The sequence below is a fragment of the Galeopterus variegatus genome, unplaced genomic scaffold (genome assembly GCF_000696425.1).
Source record: "Galeopterus variegatus unplaced genomic scaffold, G_variegatus-3.0.2 Scaffold5928, whole genome shotgun sequence".
Classification (NCBI taxonomy): Eukaryota; Metazoa; Chordata; class Mammalia; order Dermoptera; family Cynocephalidae; genus Galeopterus; species Galeopterus variegatus.
The window spans coordinates 5077-17718 of NW_007732039.1; the positions used below are offsets into that span (position 1 = coordinate 5077).

At 49.3% G+C, this 12642-nt stretch overlaps 3 protein-coding genes across 6 annotated transcripts; 2 read left to right on the plus strand and 1 right to left on the minus strand.

Moving 5' to 3' along the window:
- Positions 1 to 1229: 1229 nt before the first annotated feature.
- Positions 1230 to 3430, plus strand: SERF2 (small EDRK-rich factor 2). Of its 2 annotated transcripts, none has more exons than XM_008590208.1 (3): positions 1230 to 1786; positions 2366 to 2474; positions 3090 to 3430. In XM_008590208.1, the coding sequence occupies exons 1-3, from the start codon at positions 1780 to 1782 to the stop codon at positions 3151 to 3153; spliced, it is 180 nt and encodes a 59-aa protein (XP_008588430.1). In that variant the 5' UTR covers positions 1230 to 1779; the 3' UTR covers positions 3154 to 3430. The 2 variants fall into 2 exon arrangements, with proteins under 2 accessions (XP_008588430.1, XP_008588429.1); XM_008590207.1 differs by having other exon boundaries at positions 1379 to 1786; positions 3067 to 3430.
- Positions 3431 to 3549: 119 nt separating this feature from the next.
- SERINC4 (serine incorporator 4) lies at positions 3550 to 8941 on the minus strand. 2 transcript variants are annotated; one of them, XM_008590210.1, is made up of 12 exons: positions 8732 to 8941; positions 8119 to 8295; positions 7765 to 7943; positions 7239 to 7318; positions 7021 to 7114; positions 6548 to 6759; positions 6256 to 6351; positions 6026 to 6152; positions 5548 to 5620; positions 5078 to 5126; positions 4779 to 4932; positions 3550 to 4594 (listed from the first exon to the last, which is right to left on the minus strand). In XM_008590210.1, exons 1-12 carry the CDS (start codon positions 8831 to 8833, stop codon positions 4399 to 4401), a joined length of 1539 nt encoding a protein of 512 aa, XP_008588432.1. In that variant the 5' UTR covers positions 8834 to 8941; the 3' UTR covers positions 3550 to 4398. The 2 variants fall into 2 exon arrangements, with proteins under 2 accessions (XP_008588432.1, XP_008588433.1); XM_008590211.1 differs by lacking the exon at positions 6548 to 6759 and having other exon boundaries at positions 8119 to 8336.
- Positions 8942 to 9270: 329 nt separating this feature from the next.
- Positions 9271 to 10870, plus strand: HYPK (huntingtin interacting protein K). Of its 2 annotated transcripts, XM_008590212.1 has the most exons (4): positions 9328 to 9603; positions 9943 to 9998; positions 10329 to 10380; positions 10702 to 10870. In XM_008590212.1, the coding sequence occupies exons 1-4, from the start codon at positions 9418 to 9420 to the stop codon at positions 10795 to 10797; spliced, it is 390 nt and encodes a 129-aa protein (XP_008588434.1). In that variant the 5' UTR covers positions 9328 to 9417; the 3' UTR covers positions 10798 to 10870. The 2 variants fall into 2 exon arrangements, with proteins under 2 accessions (XP_008588435.1, XP_008588434.1); XM_008590213.1 differs by lacking the exons at positions 9943 to 9998; positions 10702 to 10870 and having other exon boundaries at positions 9271 to 9603; positions 10329 to 10388.
- Positions 10871 to 12642: the final 1772 nt, after the last annotated feature.

The following is a 12642-nucleotide window of genomic DNA, read 5'->3' on the forward strand; positions in this document are numbered from 1 at the left end:
ACACCACACCAAGGTTTGTGATCCCCTTACCGGTCACATAAAAAAAATAATAATAAAATAAATTTAAAAAAAAAAAAAAAAAGGGCCGGACCGTGGCTCACTCGGGAGAGTGTGGTGCTGATAATACCAAGGCCCTGGGTTCGGATCCTATGTAGGGATGGCTGGTTGGCTCACTGGCTGAGCATGGTGCTGACAACACCAAGTCAAGGGTTAAGATCCCCTTACCGGTCATCTTAAAAAAAAAAAAGAAAAGAAAATGAAAAAAATTGCTTTTTGGTCTTCTCATGTCAAGTGAAAGCTTGGGTTTGGAAGACATGCTTTAGGACCTCTCTAACACTTGTTAATTTCTCTTTTTAAGAAAGTGAGGGCAGGTCTCAGCCTCGGCACATTTGACAATGACATTATTTTGGTAGAATTTAATAATATATTTCATTTTATAGTTGCTTTCTGTTGGCAAGTGATCCTAATTTTAAGTTTACTATAGAAGTATGAAGTTTGACTTATATCCTTCATTTGAGACTGATACAAAAATATTAAGTAATACTTGGGTGTGGAAGCAATTGTGAGGATGGTACTGACTGAGGTTTACTGCTTCCCATTGCTCTATGCTGAACGGAAGCCAGTTTGAAGTTCCAGCCTCAACTCAGTTCTGCTATGGGCACTAGCTGGAGAGAATTACAAGTTAAAATTTACAAGCAATCCTTTCTTGTGATGTTTCCTAAGCCTTTCACCTTTATCCAATGAATTCCTCAGGTCTGGTGGGGAATCTTGTAGACAGAAGACTAATGAAGCTGGGAATGACAATGAGTTTAGATCCCCAGTCCTAGTCAACTGTCTCTTACAAACCAGGTGTGGCTGATGGAGATACTACAGTGGGGAAATGTCCGGAGGGAAAAGTAATAGACGTGCATTCCCTAATCTCAGCCCCAGATCCAACTCTGTAGTCTGAAATTTGGGGGTGCTTCAATATTTCCAAACATTGTATTTAGGAGGGGCTTGGAGGAGGACAATGTGGTTGGGTTTCCGAAAGTGCGTTTGTTCATGTTTTTTTTTTTTTGACCGGTAAGGGGATCGCAACCCTCGCACGCACGGGGTGGTGTGCACCACGCTCAGCCAGAGAGCTCACCCGCCATCCCCATATAGGATCCGAACCCGCGGCCTCGGCGCTCCCAGGGCCGCACCCTCCCGAGCGAGAAACGGCGCCAGCCCCGTTTGTTCATGATTTTACACGAGCTGTGAACACCTCAAGTGTCCGAATAAGCGGCGGGGGGCGGGGGTAACATGACCAAGATTACTCCCAGAGTCCTGAAAACACAGAACCGGCTGAACCACCTTGGCCCCGCGAACCCCAGCCCCCCGTCCCACCGCGCTCCTTCACGGCGAGTTTGTCAGTACCCCAAACTGTCCCCGCATGATGTCACTCTCCCGGTCACGTGCTCAGGCCTGCGGGAGCGCCACATCACCAGCCGCACCCCTCCACCCCCACCCTGCTCACGTGACCCGGCCTAGTTTCTCCAGGCCCGGCCCGACACCTCGCTCGGCAAGCCCCGCCCCACACTGCGCGCTACGCCTGTGAACCTCCGCCCCTTATCCGCCCCGGCTCCAGCAACGCCCGCGGCCCCACGTGCTTCTTCCTGCCCAATGAGAGTCGGCGCCCGGGAGCGAAAGGGCGGGGAGGAAAGGGACGACTTCGTTCCTTTGCGAGAAGGGGGCGGGGCCTGAGACGTCGGACAGAACGAGGGGACGCCACGGAGGCAGGCCGGAGCCGCTGCCGTCGCCATGACCCGTGAGCGCCAAGACCCCCTTCCTCTTGCCCTTTTCTTTCCGTCCACCCTCAACACGACCGCCAAATCACCGGCCTTGCTCTCCTCTTAGCTTCCCCAGCGAGGCCTTTCTCTGGGAGCGCTTTTTACTGCCCTCATGCTCAGAGCCCGGAAATCGAGCCCGTTCCCCACCGCCACCTCACGAGGCCCTTCCCCATCTTCCGTGGTGTGAGGAGAAGCCCTGTGCCCCTGTAATAAGCCTAGAGCGCCCTACTCCAGAATTTGGCCCGGCCCCCACAGAGACCCAAACCGTCCACACACACCCTGCCACCTGTCTGGGCCCCCACGCCGCCCTGGAACCCAAAACACGCTTTCAGCGGGCTCATAGGGTCCGCCCTCTCACCCTGCAATTTGACCTGCCCCGTGGCAGCTTCGCCACTCCTCCCCTCCTTCCTCCCAGCAGCCTAGGCCCCGCCATGGGCCGGTGTCGGGGCCCGGGGAATAAACTGTTGGACCCTACTGGTGTCCAGGATGGGGGAGAAGGGTCGTCGGTGTGTGGCCAGAGCGGTCCCCGCGTCTCACCTTTTGTCTTGTTTCCTTAGGCGGTAACCAGCGTGAGCTCGCCCGCCAGAAGAATATGAAAAAGCAGAGCGACTCGGTTAAGGGAAAGCGCCGAGATGACGGGCTTTCTGCTGCCGCCCGCAAGCAGAGGTAGTCCCAGGGAGGGTAGGGGACGGGGGCAGACCTGGGTTAGACCAAGGGTTGTACCAGGAAAGATAGTTACCTCAGGGCTTGATTCTGGATTAGTGAGGGGCAGAGTGCATTGCTTTCTCTAGGGTTTTATTTCCTCCCCGCCTTCCAAATCGTTAGCTCACAGCCTCACAGGAAGGGACTGGGCTGGGAGCCTGCCCTCGGTCTGATTTCTGAGAGCCCCTGGGTCTGACCTTATGGGCAAGGGCAGGGAGCTTCATATTTCAAACACAGTTGTGGTTATGACAGCCTGGTACTTTTGGCCCTGGTTGCTGTTTCTCCTCCCTTCTCCCCACCTTCTCCCTGGTGTTGCTGGGTGTGGTACTCGGCACAGAATAGAGAGCCTTGGGCCTGTGTGGCCAGACTTCTGACCCATTGGGCAACAGCCAGATGGAGACTGCTTGCCTTTTGAGCCTCAGCTCTCTTCCTCTTGTTCTCCTAGGGTGGTAATACAACAGCCACACGCTGAACTTTGTCCCATCCACTTCCATCTGATCCTTTGTACCCTTCATCCCCTTGCATCTTGTCCTTTTTGCCCTCTGGTACCTCCCAGTGCCCCATCATCTCTACCCCCAGGGACTCGGAGATCATGCAGCAGAAGCAGAAAAAGGCAAACGAGAAGAAGGAGGAACCCAAGTAGCTTTGTGGATTCGTGTCCAATCCTCTTGCCCTTCGCCTGTGTGCCTGGAGCCAGTCCCACCACGCCCGCGTTTCCTCCTGTAGTGCTCACAGGTCCCAGCACCGATGGCATTCCCTTTGCCCTGAGTCTGCAGCGGGTTCCTTTTGTGCTTCCTTCCCTTCAGGTAGCCTCTCTCCCCCTGGGCCACTCCTGGGGGTGAGGGGGTTACCCCTTCCCAGTGTTTTTTTATTCCTGTGGGGCTCACCCCAAAGTATTAAAAGTAGCTTTGTAATTCCTTGAGCGCCTGGTTTGACTGGGGACTTGGGGGGATGGGGATGGAGGAATGATTGCCCATTCCCACCAAAAGGGGAGAGCTCTTTGACTCCTAAAAGATTGTGGATATGTAGACTTAATAAGTGAAACATCCCAGAAAAAGCCTTTATTATACTATGACAACCAGACCAGTACTCAGGATATGTGATAGAGGAATCCTCTAAGAACCGTAAATACTTCTTTTCTGTGATTTTTGATCCCATCCGAAGGATGCAGTTGAGGACCTAGAAGGGAAGGCTCCAAGACCTAAGTTTATGCCGCTCTTCCTCATTCTTCCTCATTTTGTTTGTCTGCTTGAAAGTTGGCCAAAAAAATCTCACCGAATTTCCGTGGTCAGCTGCTCTCAAGTGTTCACATTCTCTTCTATTCTGTCATTCTTCATGGAATGAGGATAGCTTTTGTCTTCCCACTTCCCTTGACCTCACGATCAGGATTAAAACCTACAGTAGCCTCTGTGCTCCTTTCTTCCTATGCCCTGGATTATTCTGTGGTTCTGGGCTTCTTATATCCCTGTGCCCAGGGCCAAATTGCTTGTTTTCCTTTTTATCTCTAAGGGCACAGTCAAGTCTTCAGTCCCTGTTGGTCTTTTCCTGCCCCCACCTCCAGCTCAAGAGCCAGAAAAGGGCTGGTGCCACGCTGTCTGCTGGGATCAGCAGTGGTTCAGAGCTGCTGATTTGGGTTAGGCTCTTGAGCTGGGATGAAGATGTAACGGGAGCTCCAGTAAGTCAGATACTCTGCCCACGGCATTAGGGTGTTTATGACCACTTTTAATTCAGACATGGTACTGACCTCACCTTAAAGGGAGATAACTCTCCACTGTGTGCTTGAGGTATTGAGCTGGGATGGATAGCTCCCCTGAGCCAAAACTAGGGGTACAACCTCAAGGGGAACAAACCCCAGTTTGTTAAAAAGAACTAGACTGGAGGCTGTTTGTTACCTGGCGATACTGATGCGATGGCATTGTTGCCTGAAGCTAAGAGTGGGCTGGGAGTCCTGGGTGGGGGACCAGAGAGGTGCCAGTAACAGTCCTAGATAGAGGAGTACACAAGCCCAGCATGAAGCAACCTTGACCCAGAAGGTAGCCCAGCTACCCTTGGTGAAGGTCTTTTCCAGTTCTGCTCCCTCGTAGCTGTGGAACCAAAGGCTCTGGTTAGAGAAAATGCAGGGCCTTAGCTGTTAGACCTGTCCTACCCCCCACAAAAGACTATGGCAGACCCACATGTGTCTCCTGAGGACCCTTTGGAATGGCCTTGAATTGCTCTTTCCCTAAAGTAGGTTTTCAGGAGAGTAGCTTAGGCCCACCTCCTTCCTACCTGAACCAGTTGGTGAGGGTAACCATGAAGTATAGTGATGCAAGGAAGAAGACAAAGTGGAAGGCAGAATAGCTGTAGGAAAGATGCTGGGCTTGACCTGGAAGAGCTGGAGGGGTCTCTCGGTCAGCTGGCCTGGCAGCCCCACCCCTTTGCCCTGGAGAGAGGGAAGGGCTGCTAGGAGCAGTACTGCTGAAACACCTCTTACCTCCTTCCCTGGCTACTTTCCTGAATGCTCTTCAGGGTTCTTTGGCATTCCACACAGATCTACCATTTCTTATTGCTCCTCACTTGACACTCACCTACCTCTGGCTCCACTGATTCTGGGCAGCAGAAACAGAGTGAAGGCTTCTGCAAAACAGAATGCAGCATGTTTTAGAATGGCTTTAAAAGTGTGAGGGTGTTAAACAAGGAAACTCCCCTTTAAAACAATTGGTCTAGTGTAAAAAGTGGAGGCACACCCGGGTTCAAATTCTAGCTCCAGTATATAAGTGGCTATGCGAATTTTGGTAAGATGTTTAATCTTTTGTGCCTCAATTTCTCCATTTGTAAAATGGAGCAAATACCTACCTCACAGGGTTGTTGTGAGGATTAAATTAAATGAGATTATGTATGTAAAGTATCTAGCACAGTGCCTAGCATATTGTGGGTACTCAATAAAAGGTAATAGCTAGAATCTGAGCATTCTGGGTAGAGGTTGGTAGGGGGAGTGGGTGGGTGGGTGTGTGTTGTGGGGGAGGGGTGTTGGGGATATTGACCTCTCAATCCTCACCTGGAACTCATAGCTGTAAACCTTGACGATCCACAAGGGCCCAAATACCTTGGCCAAGTAGGAGGCCTCATTGCTGAGAGAGAAGAGAGAGTTCTCTAGCTGGTCTAGTCAAAAGCAGGAGGGACTGTCTGGGGGCATTTATTGGCAGCTGGTACATAACTGGTAACCGTCAGGAGGGTACTGTGTTCCCTGATCCCCTTTCCACCAAAGACTTAGAAATCTATTCATGTGAGGGCCCTAAAATCTTTGCAAATATTTTAAATTCTCAAGTAATTCCCCCCTGCCCTATTCATCTCATACAGATCATCTGTTAAAGTGCTATTCTTAGAAAGTGTCCCTGTTCACTGGGAGCTTTTCTCATTCTAGTCTTGCTCTAAAGTTTAGATAAACTGTGGTTCCAGACATTCTTCTGACCATCCCTCCCTGTCCTGGGCATCCTCCCTCCTGTAATACCGCACCCCTAAACACCCTTACGCACCAAGCAAAAAGCACACAAGCATACATGATGCCAGCACTCAACACTGCTAGCGAAGTATCTGATGTTTGGGGTTCCATTTCACTCAGGCAAGGCAGGCACAGGGTGTGATTCTGTCCTTGAAGGATTACTGGGAAAGGGGCAACAGAAGAGGATGTTAAGAACAAAGAACTGGGGATTTGTTGGGAGCAAAAAAGGGTCTTGGCACGGAGAGCCCATGTCCTGTCCCTTACCTCTCTCTGGAGGACGGCTGGACAGCGCAGAGAAGGTCAGATACATGATGTAGCAGCTGATGATAGAGGCTTGTAGAGGGCCAGAGCGGGGTTGCTCTGGGAAGAATGGGTATCACTGCTTTAGTCTACAGGGTGGTAATTTCCTCCACTCCTACCCTCACTTGCACTTCTGTCTCCCCATCCCTTGGGGGAAGCAGAGATTCTTTTATCAGATAATTGGGATTAGGGAGGCTAATGAAATATGCTATACTGAAGGCCCCCAAGTCTGGAATGCTGTAGGGCATGTACCCACTGGGGTGGATGCAAGTAGTGATAGAGAGGAAGGAGAGGAGGCCACAGAAGCAAAGGTGCAGACTGAGGAGCATCTTGTTGAGCAGGCAGCCAGCTGGGTGTGTGTAGTGACGGAACAGAAGTACAGCTCCCACACCTGCCGTGCTGTAGAATCCGAGGGTGGCCAGCAGCACAGCTAAGAACCAGCTGCAGTCTTGGGCTGCACCTGTCTGCCTAAAAGTGGGAGGTGGACAAAGGCTTAGAGCTCCAAATCTTTTCTTTTTACCCCTTATTGACTGTTCCCCTTCTCCCAGAAGACTGGTGTGACTACCCATCCCACTTGGCCCAGAGTCATCACATTCCTGAGGTTTTTGATACTGCTCAGAGGGAGACTATGGGACCAATGACCTGCCATGCCCTTTGCCCAGTCCTTCTGCATCTAGTAATGCTAGACAGCATTGCCAGGAAGAGCCTTTAGGGTTACGTGCCCCTTACCAGTTCTTGTTCCAGGAATGGGCAAAGGCTGTGATAAGCACCAACTGCAGTAGGATGAATGTGAAGCCTCCACAGATGCCAATGTAATGCCAGGCTGTAAGATGGCCAATAGTGGGAAAATGTAGCTGGTCATATCATTATTCCTCTTCCTACCCACTCTTTATCTTAGAAAACCTTTTAGCCTACTCCTGCTGATCAGGGTGTAAGATGGAGAATACCTGGGAAGAGATGCTCATCAGGGATGCGGAAGGCAACAGCACAGAGACCTAACAGGAACAGCACCTTGAGGAGCCAGAAGCTGGTTAGAAGGGAGAGAGAAAACCAGACTGAGGAGGAAAGGCAAAGGGGAGTGAAGAGCGCCTATAAGGGAAGGCAAATGAGGAAGCAAAAATACAGGAAAGGGATGAGAGAAGACAACTAAGAATAGGAAAGGACGAAGTAAGAGGGGGCTGAGACTAGGCCCTCTGCACCTGAATCAAATTCTAACTCAAAGATACCTAAATAACACCTGGACAATGTTTTACAGTTTACACAGGGTTTACATATAATAATCCCACTGTTACCTCCATTTTTAAAGACTTGAAGTTCAAATAGGATGAGTGTCTGGCTCATGGTCACACATGGGAAGCAGGGACTTAAACCTGTTTTCTATCTTTTTTACAGTGCTATTACTTCATCCTGGCATTTCCTTTACCCAGCTTGTGTCTCCTCTGTCCCCTCCCCACCCAAAGAGCACACACAAACCTATTATGAAGCTGTGCCCGTGGGCTGGTAGGGGAGTGGAGGTGAACCAGCAGCACAGCCTGCAGCAGGTGGAAAGTGGCGGTTACTGCACATACTCGGTACACAGCCCCAGAGCCACTGAGCACTGGACAGTCAGACTGGCCAAACAGGTGGACACACAACCCCGAGGGCATCTGGATCTGGGGGGAGTGTATGTGAGAAATGGCAGGGCAAGTCATAACGCACGGAGAGGCACCTAATTCTCAGTGGTATGTCCATGCATTTGTTCCTTGCCTCCAATCCAAACCTCTTGTCAATCTCAAGATTTCTCCCATTATCCTTTCCCACCTTGCAACTTGATCCCTTCCCACTTACCTCATGTGCCTTGCCCCAGACCCTTTCCACTACTGTCCTTGACAGCAGGAGGCAGCAGACTGCTGAGGCCCCCACATGGAGGAAGATGTAGAACAGGCGGCTATAAGTAGACTCTGTGAGAGAGGGCCACCTAGAGTGGCAGCAGCTGGTACAAGGAACAGGCTCACAGCAAGACACCTGAGGATAAAGCACATAGAGGGCAGCAAGGTGGAGATTTGCTGAGGAAAGGCATATATTAATGTATGAGTGAGGTTAACCCCTCAGGCTGAATTGCAAAATTTCCCCTTTTCCTTTTACTCAAGAATTTCCAGAATGTCCAGGCTATTTAGGATTACTTTTGACACAACTAGTAGGGCTTTCATCACAAAGTTTACATATAGGCTTGAGCTATTGACCTTTACCTAGACCTATAAATCTGGGAACATGGGAGGAGAGGTTTACTGATTATTGAGACAAAGAACCAGAAGGACATCAGAGGAGAAAAGAAAAGGCCTATCTTTATTTGGCTTCTGCAGGTTTTCCTCCCCAGCTTCAGCCACCCAACCCTTCTAATTTTTCAGATAACCCTTGTTTAATGGAGCTTTCAAGGCTATCTGCCCAAGCACCCTCTCACCTGATAGAAGGGGGTTTTCACTATGACATTGCTGACTTCACTGCCCTGCTGTGCCAAGCCCAGGGAGGTGCTGGGGCCTGCGACCACCTTTGCACCCACCATCTTTGTCAGAGGGATTAGGACTAGGTCCACCAGATGGAAGGTAGATGAGAAAATAGCTTCTTTTGTCCTCAGCCTATTGGACTGCCGCTGTGCTGGGGCTCATCACCCAGTCTAAGGCAGAATGGGAAGGAGCTCTCATCTCCAGGATGTGGTAAATGCAAATGCCGCCGTGAAGATGCTTTCTCCTCAGTGCCTCACGCCTTGGGCCCTTCACGCTGTTCTGTCCACATTAGGGAGTAGTTTCCACGTCTGTCCTCCCGTGGATTAGCATGCTTAATTGGTCTAGGATTGGACGTCATCCATCTGGATTGAACAGAATTCCTTGGGGAGGCGGGGTGGGGTGGTGGGGTTTGTTACTAGGTGAAGAGGGGGGGAAGGATGTCAGTTGGGGTGTTCAGGAGTGGTTAGGCCTGGCAGAAGGCTTTGCAGAAAACACTTCAAAGCCAAAGGAAGTCTGAGGAACGCCTTCTTCACTAAAGCTTCTAGAACCAGAGTATAAAGAAGGTGTGGCCCAGAGACAGCCCCGCCTCCTCTCCGGGCGGAAGGCTCGGGTCAGTTACCGGAAGTCGTGGTGGGGCACGTCTATGCGGCGGCGCGGTGTAGTCGATATGGCGACTGAGGGGGATGTGGAGCTGGAGTTGGAGACTGAGACCAGCGGACCGGAGCGGCCTCCCGAGAAGCCACGGAAGCATGACAGTGGTGCGGCGGACCTGGAGCGGGTCACTGACTATGCGGAGGAGAAGGAGATCCAGAGTTCCAACCTAGAGACGGTGAGGTTGGCCGGAGCGTGTCTGGGAGGGCTGAGAGCAGAGGGGGCTCTGAGGCTGTAGGTGGAAACCAGCGCGCTAGGACGGGGTCCTGATCCCGATGGCGGGAGGAGGCATTAGGATAGGGGGTGGAGCCGAAGAAAACAGCGGCCACCGGAGCCCGCCGCTTGTTAAGAGGAGTTTGGTGGAGTATTTGAGCAGACCTCAGGTGCATAGAATTAAACATTGCCTTTGGTTCCTGATAATACTCGTCATCGTCAACGTGAGCTGCTTGTTACTGGCTTTTTAGATTATTGGGAATTGTGGGTAGCTAAGCAGTAACTAGACTTGTCTGTTCCCTAGGCCATGTCCGTCATTGGAGACAGACGGTCCCGGGAACAGAAAGCTAAACAGGAGCGGTAAGTCTTAAGCGCAGCAAGCAGCCAGCCTTACCAACCCCTCCCCGCACCCCAACAAAAATAAAAACCATTAAGTAGACTTTGTACTGTTCTTCTAGGGTTTGCAACTTTACTCTTTTGTTAGTGGAAGAAAGGGCTCCTGGCAACACTTGCTGCCAGCTGTCTGCTGTAAAGACTGCAGGAGAAAGGGGATATTAGGGGGATTCATTTTGTATTTTCACTCAGCGGTTTATCAAGATTCATTTATTTGCCACACAGGAGGGAATGATCCTTCCTGGGAATTTATGGTAAAGGTGGAGAATGAAGACTAATGTATATAAATATTTGCAGGGAGAAGGAACTGGCAAAAGTCACCATCAAGAAGGAAGATCTGGAGCTGATAGTGAGTAGCAGTACCTAGTGTATGGACAGGGGAGGTTGTTCTGCTTAATTTGGGTTCTTTCCTGAAACAAATAGTCAGCATGTTTGGTGGCACCTTAATGCCTGGGAGGAGACCTAGGGTAACGTGATTGATCTTTTTTTTTTTGCAGATGACAGAGATGGAAATCTCCCTGATAGTGAGTAGCAGTACCTAGTGTATGGACAGGGGAGGTTGTTCTGCTTAATTTGGGTTGTTTCCTGAAACAAATAGTCAGCATGTTTGGTGGCACCTTAATGCCTGGGAGGAGACCTAGGGTAACGTGATTGATCTTTTTTTTTGCAGATGACAGAGATGGAAATCTCCCGAGCAGCAGCAGAGCGGAGCTTGCGGGAACACATGGGCAATGTGGTAGAGGCTCTTATTGCCCTAACCAACTGATATGTGCTTTTTCAGACATACCTGCTGGATTAATTTATTGCAATAAAGATTTTTGTCTTTTTTTGCAGTTTTATCACTTTGGACCAAGTGGAATGTATATAGCCTATTTTGTTGTGAGGAATTTATATGTTGGAGTATAACTGAATTTAAGTGACCCTCTCATGACTCTTTATGGACCTATGTGAAGAATCAGAGTACCTCATGTTCAGATGCCAGGTGGCAGGCCAGTCTCCTTCATCTGACTAGCTCTCAGCAGTAATTCAAGACATGATATACTCGTAGTCTCAGCAAAGTTACTGTACACAATGGCATGAATAGAAGGCCAGCACATGCCTAGGAGCCACCTATATATAGATTTAAGTTACCAATCCAGTTCCTAAGCCACTGTGAATTAGAATTTAGGTACCTGAGGTGGGAACTTGGTAAGAATAGAAGATGGCAATGGTTATTTTTAAACTTTTTTTTTTTAATATAAAGATGACCGGTAAGGGGATCTCAACCCTTGACTTGGTGTTGTCAGCACCACGCTCAGCCAGTGAACCAACCGGCCATCCCTATATAAGATCCGAACCCGTGGCCTTGGTGTTATCAGTACCGCACTCTACCGAGTGAGCCATGGGCCGGCCCGTTATTTTTAAACTTAAGGGCTGGTCGGTTAGCTCAGTTGGTTAGAGTATGGTGCTGATTAACACCAAGATCCAGGGTTTGATCCCTGTACTGACCAGCCACTGAAAACAAAATTTAAGTAGGGGAAGGGAGGCCTTATGGCAGCTATACATGCTCTTCCACAAGAAATTCAAGGCCTTATTCTCATTTTGGCTCTAGGATAATTGTTAGATTGTATTCCATACAACAGTGACTTGTAGTTTTTCTTATTACCTCATAATTATTTGCCCTTGTATTTTTTTTTTGGTGGCTGGCTGGTATAGGGATCTGAACTCTTGACCTTAGTGTTACCAACACCACGCTTTCACCAACAGAGCTAACCAGCCAGCCCCTGTATTCGTATTTTTATGTTAGAACATTATATGGTTTATTAGTGATGCTTTCGGTAGGACATTTAAAAGATGTAAAAAGACCTTGGTCTTCCCAGTTTTTTTTTTTAAAGATGACCAGTAAGGAAATCTTAACCCTTGACTTGGTGTTGTCAGCACCACACTCTCTCAAGTGAGCTAACGGCCATCCCAATATAGGGATCCGACCCCATGGCCTTGGTGTTATTAGCACCACACTCTCCCAAGTGAGCCATGGGCTGGCCCCGGTCTTCCCCGTTCTTTAATGTAATTGAGAAAATTGTCTCTCCCACTGGTTAAATTTCACTCCTTATAACCCCTAGTACTCCTGGTGCTCTGCCATATGCATGGCTATATAGTAAATATTAAATGGGAAAATGAATTGACTATAGTATGATGCCACTGCATTATACTGGGAGAGCACTGATATATGAATTGGGCAAGAAGATATTGAAGGTACTTGGATTCATTAAGACAGATACCCTGTCCCATTTCATGGGTTACTCTTTGTTCTATGTTCAGCTACAGTTTAGAGAGCAAGGACAACCAAACACATCTATTTGCTCATGTAATAAAAATCTGGGTGCTACTTAAAGCCTGTCTAGGGGCTGGCCTGTGGCTCACTTGGGAGAGTGCTGTGCTGTTAACACCCAGGCCATGGGTCCAGATCCTAGCCAGTTAGCTCACTGGCTGAGCGTGGTGCAGACAACACCAAGTCAAGGGTTAAGATCTCTTTACCGGTCATCTTTATATAAAAAAAAAAACCCCTGTCTAAAATCTGAGTTTGTTTGAGATCAAAAGGATGACCAAAATGTGAAACACTCTCTGCCTG

Excerpts from the sequence above, each read along its gene's own strand:
- SERF2 (XM_008590207.1), top strand. Across the intron at positions 2,475-3,066 it reads GCTGCCGCCCGCAAGCAGAG|TGCCCCATCATCTCTACCCC; the intron begins GTAGTCCCAGGG and ends GGTACCTCCCAG.
- SERINC4 (XM_008590210.1), bottom strand. The coding sequence starts at position 8,833 with ATGGTGGGTGCAAAGGTGGTCGCAGGCCCCAGCACCTCCCTGGGCTTG. Across the intron at positions 7,944-8,118 it reads TCTGGGGCAAGGCACATGAG|ATCCAGATGCCCTCGGGGTT; the intron begins GTAAGTGGGAAG and ends CACTCCCCCCAG. Across the intron at positions 5,621-6,025 it reads GCTTGTGTGCTTTTTGCTTG|CAATGAGGCCTCCTACTTGG; the intron begins GTGCGTAAGGGT and ends CTTCTCTCTCAG.
- HYPK (XM_008590212.1), top strand. The coding sequence starts at position 9,418 with ATGCGGCGGCGCGGTGTAGTCGATATGGCGACTGAGGGGGATGTGGAG. Across the intron at positions 9,604-9,942 it reads AGAGTTCCAACCTAGAGACG|GCCATGTCCGTCATTGGAGA; the intron begins GTGAGGTTGGCC and ends TCTGTTCCCTAG. Across the intron at positions 10,381-10,701 it reads AGGAAGATCTGGAGCTGATA|ATGACAGAGATGGAAATCTC; the intron begins GTGAGTAGCAGT and ends TTTTTTTTGCAG.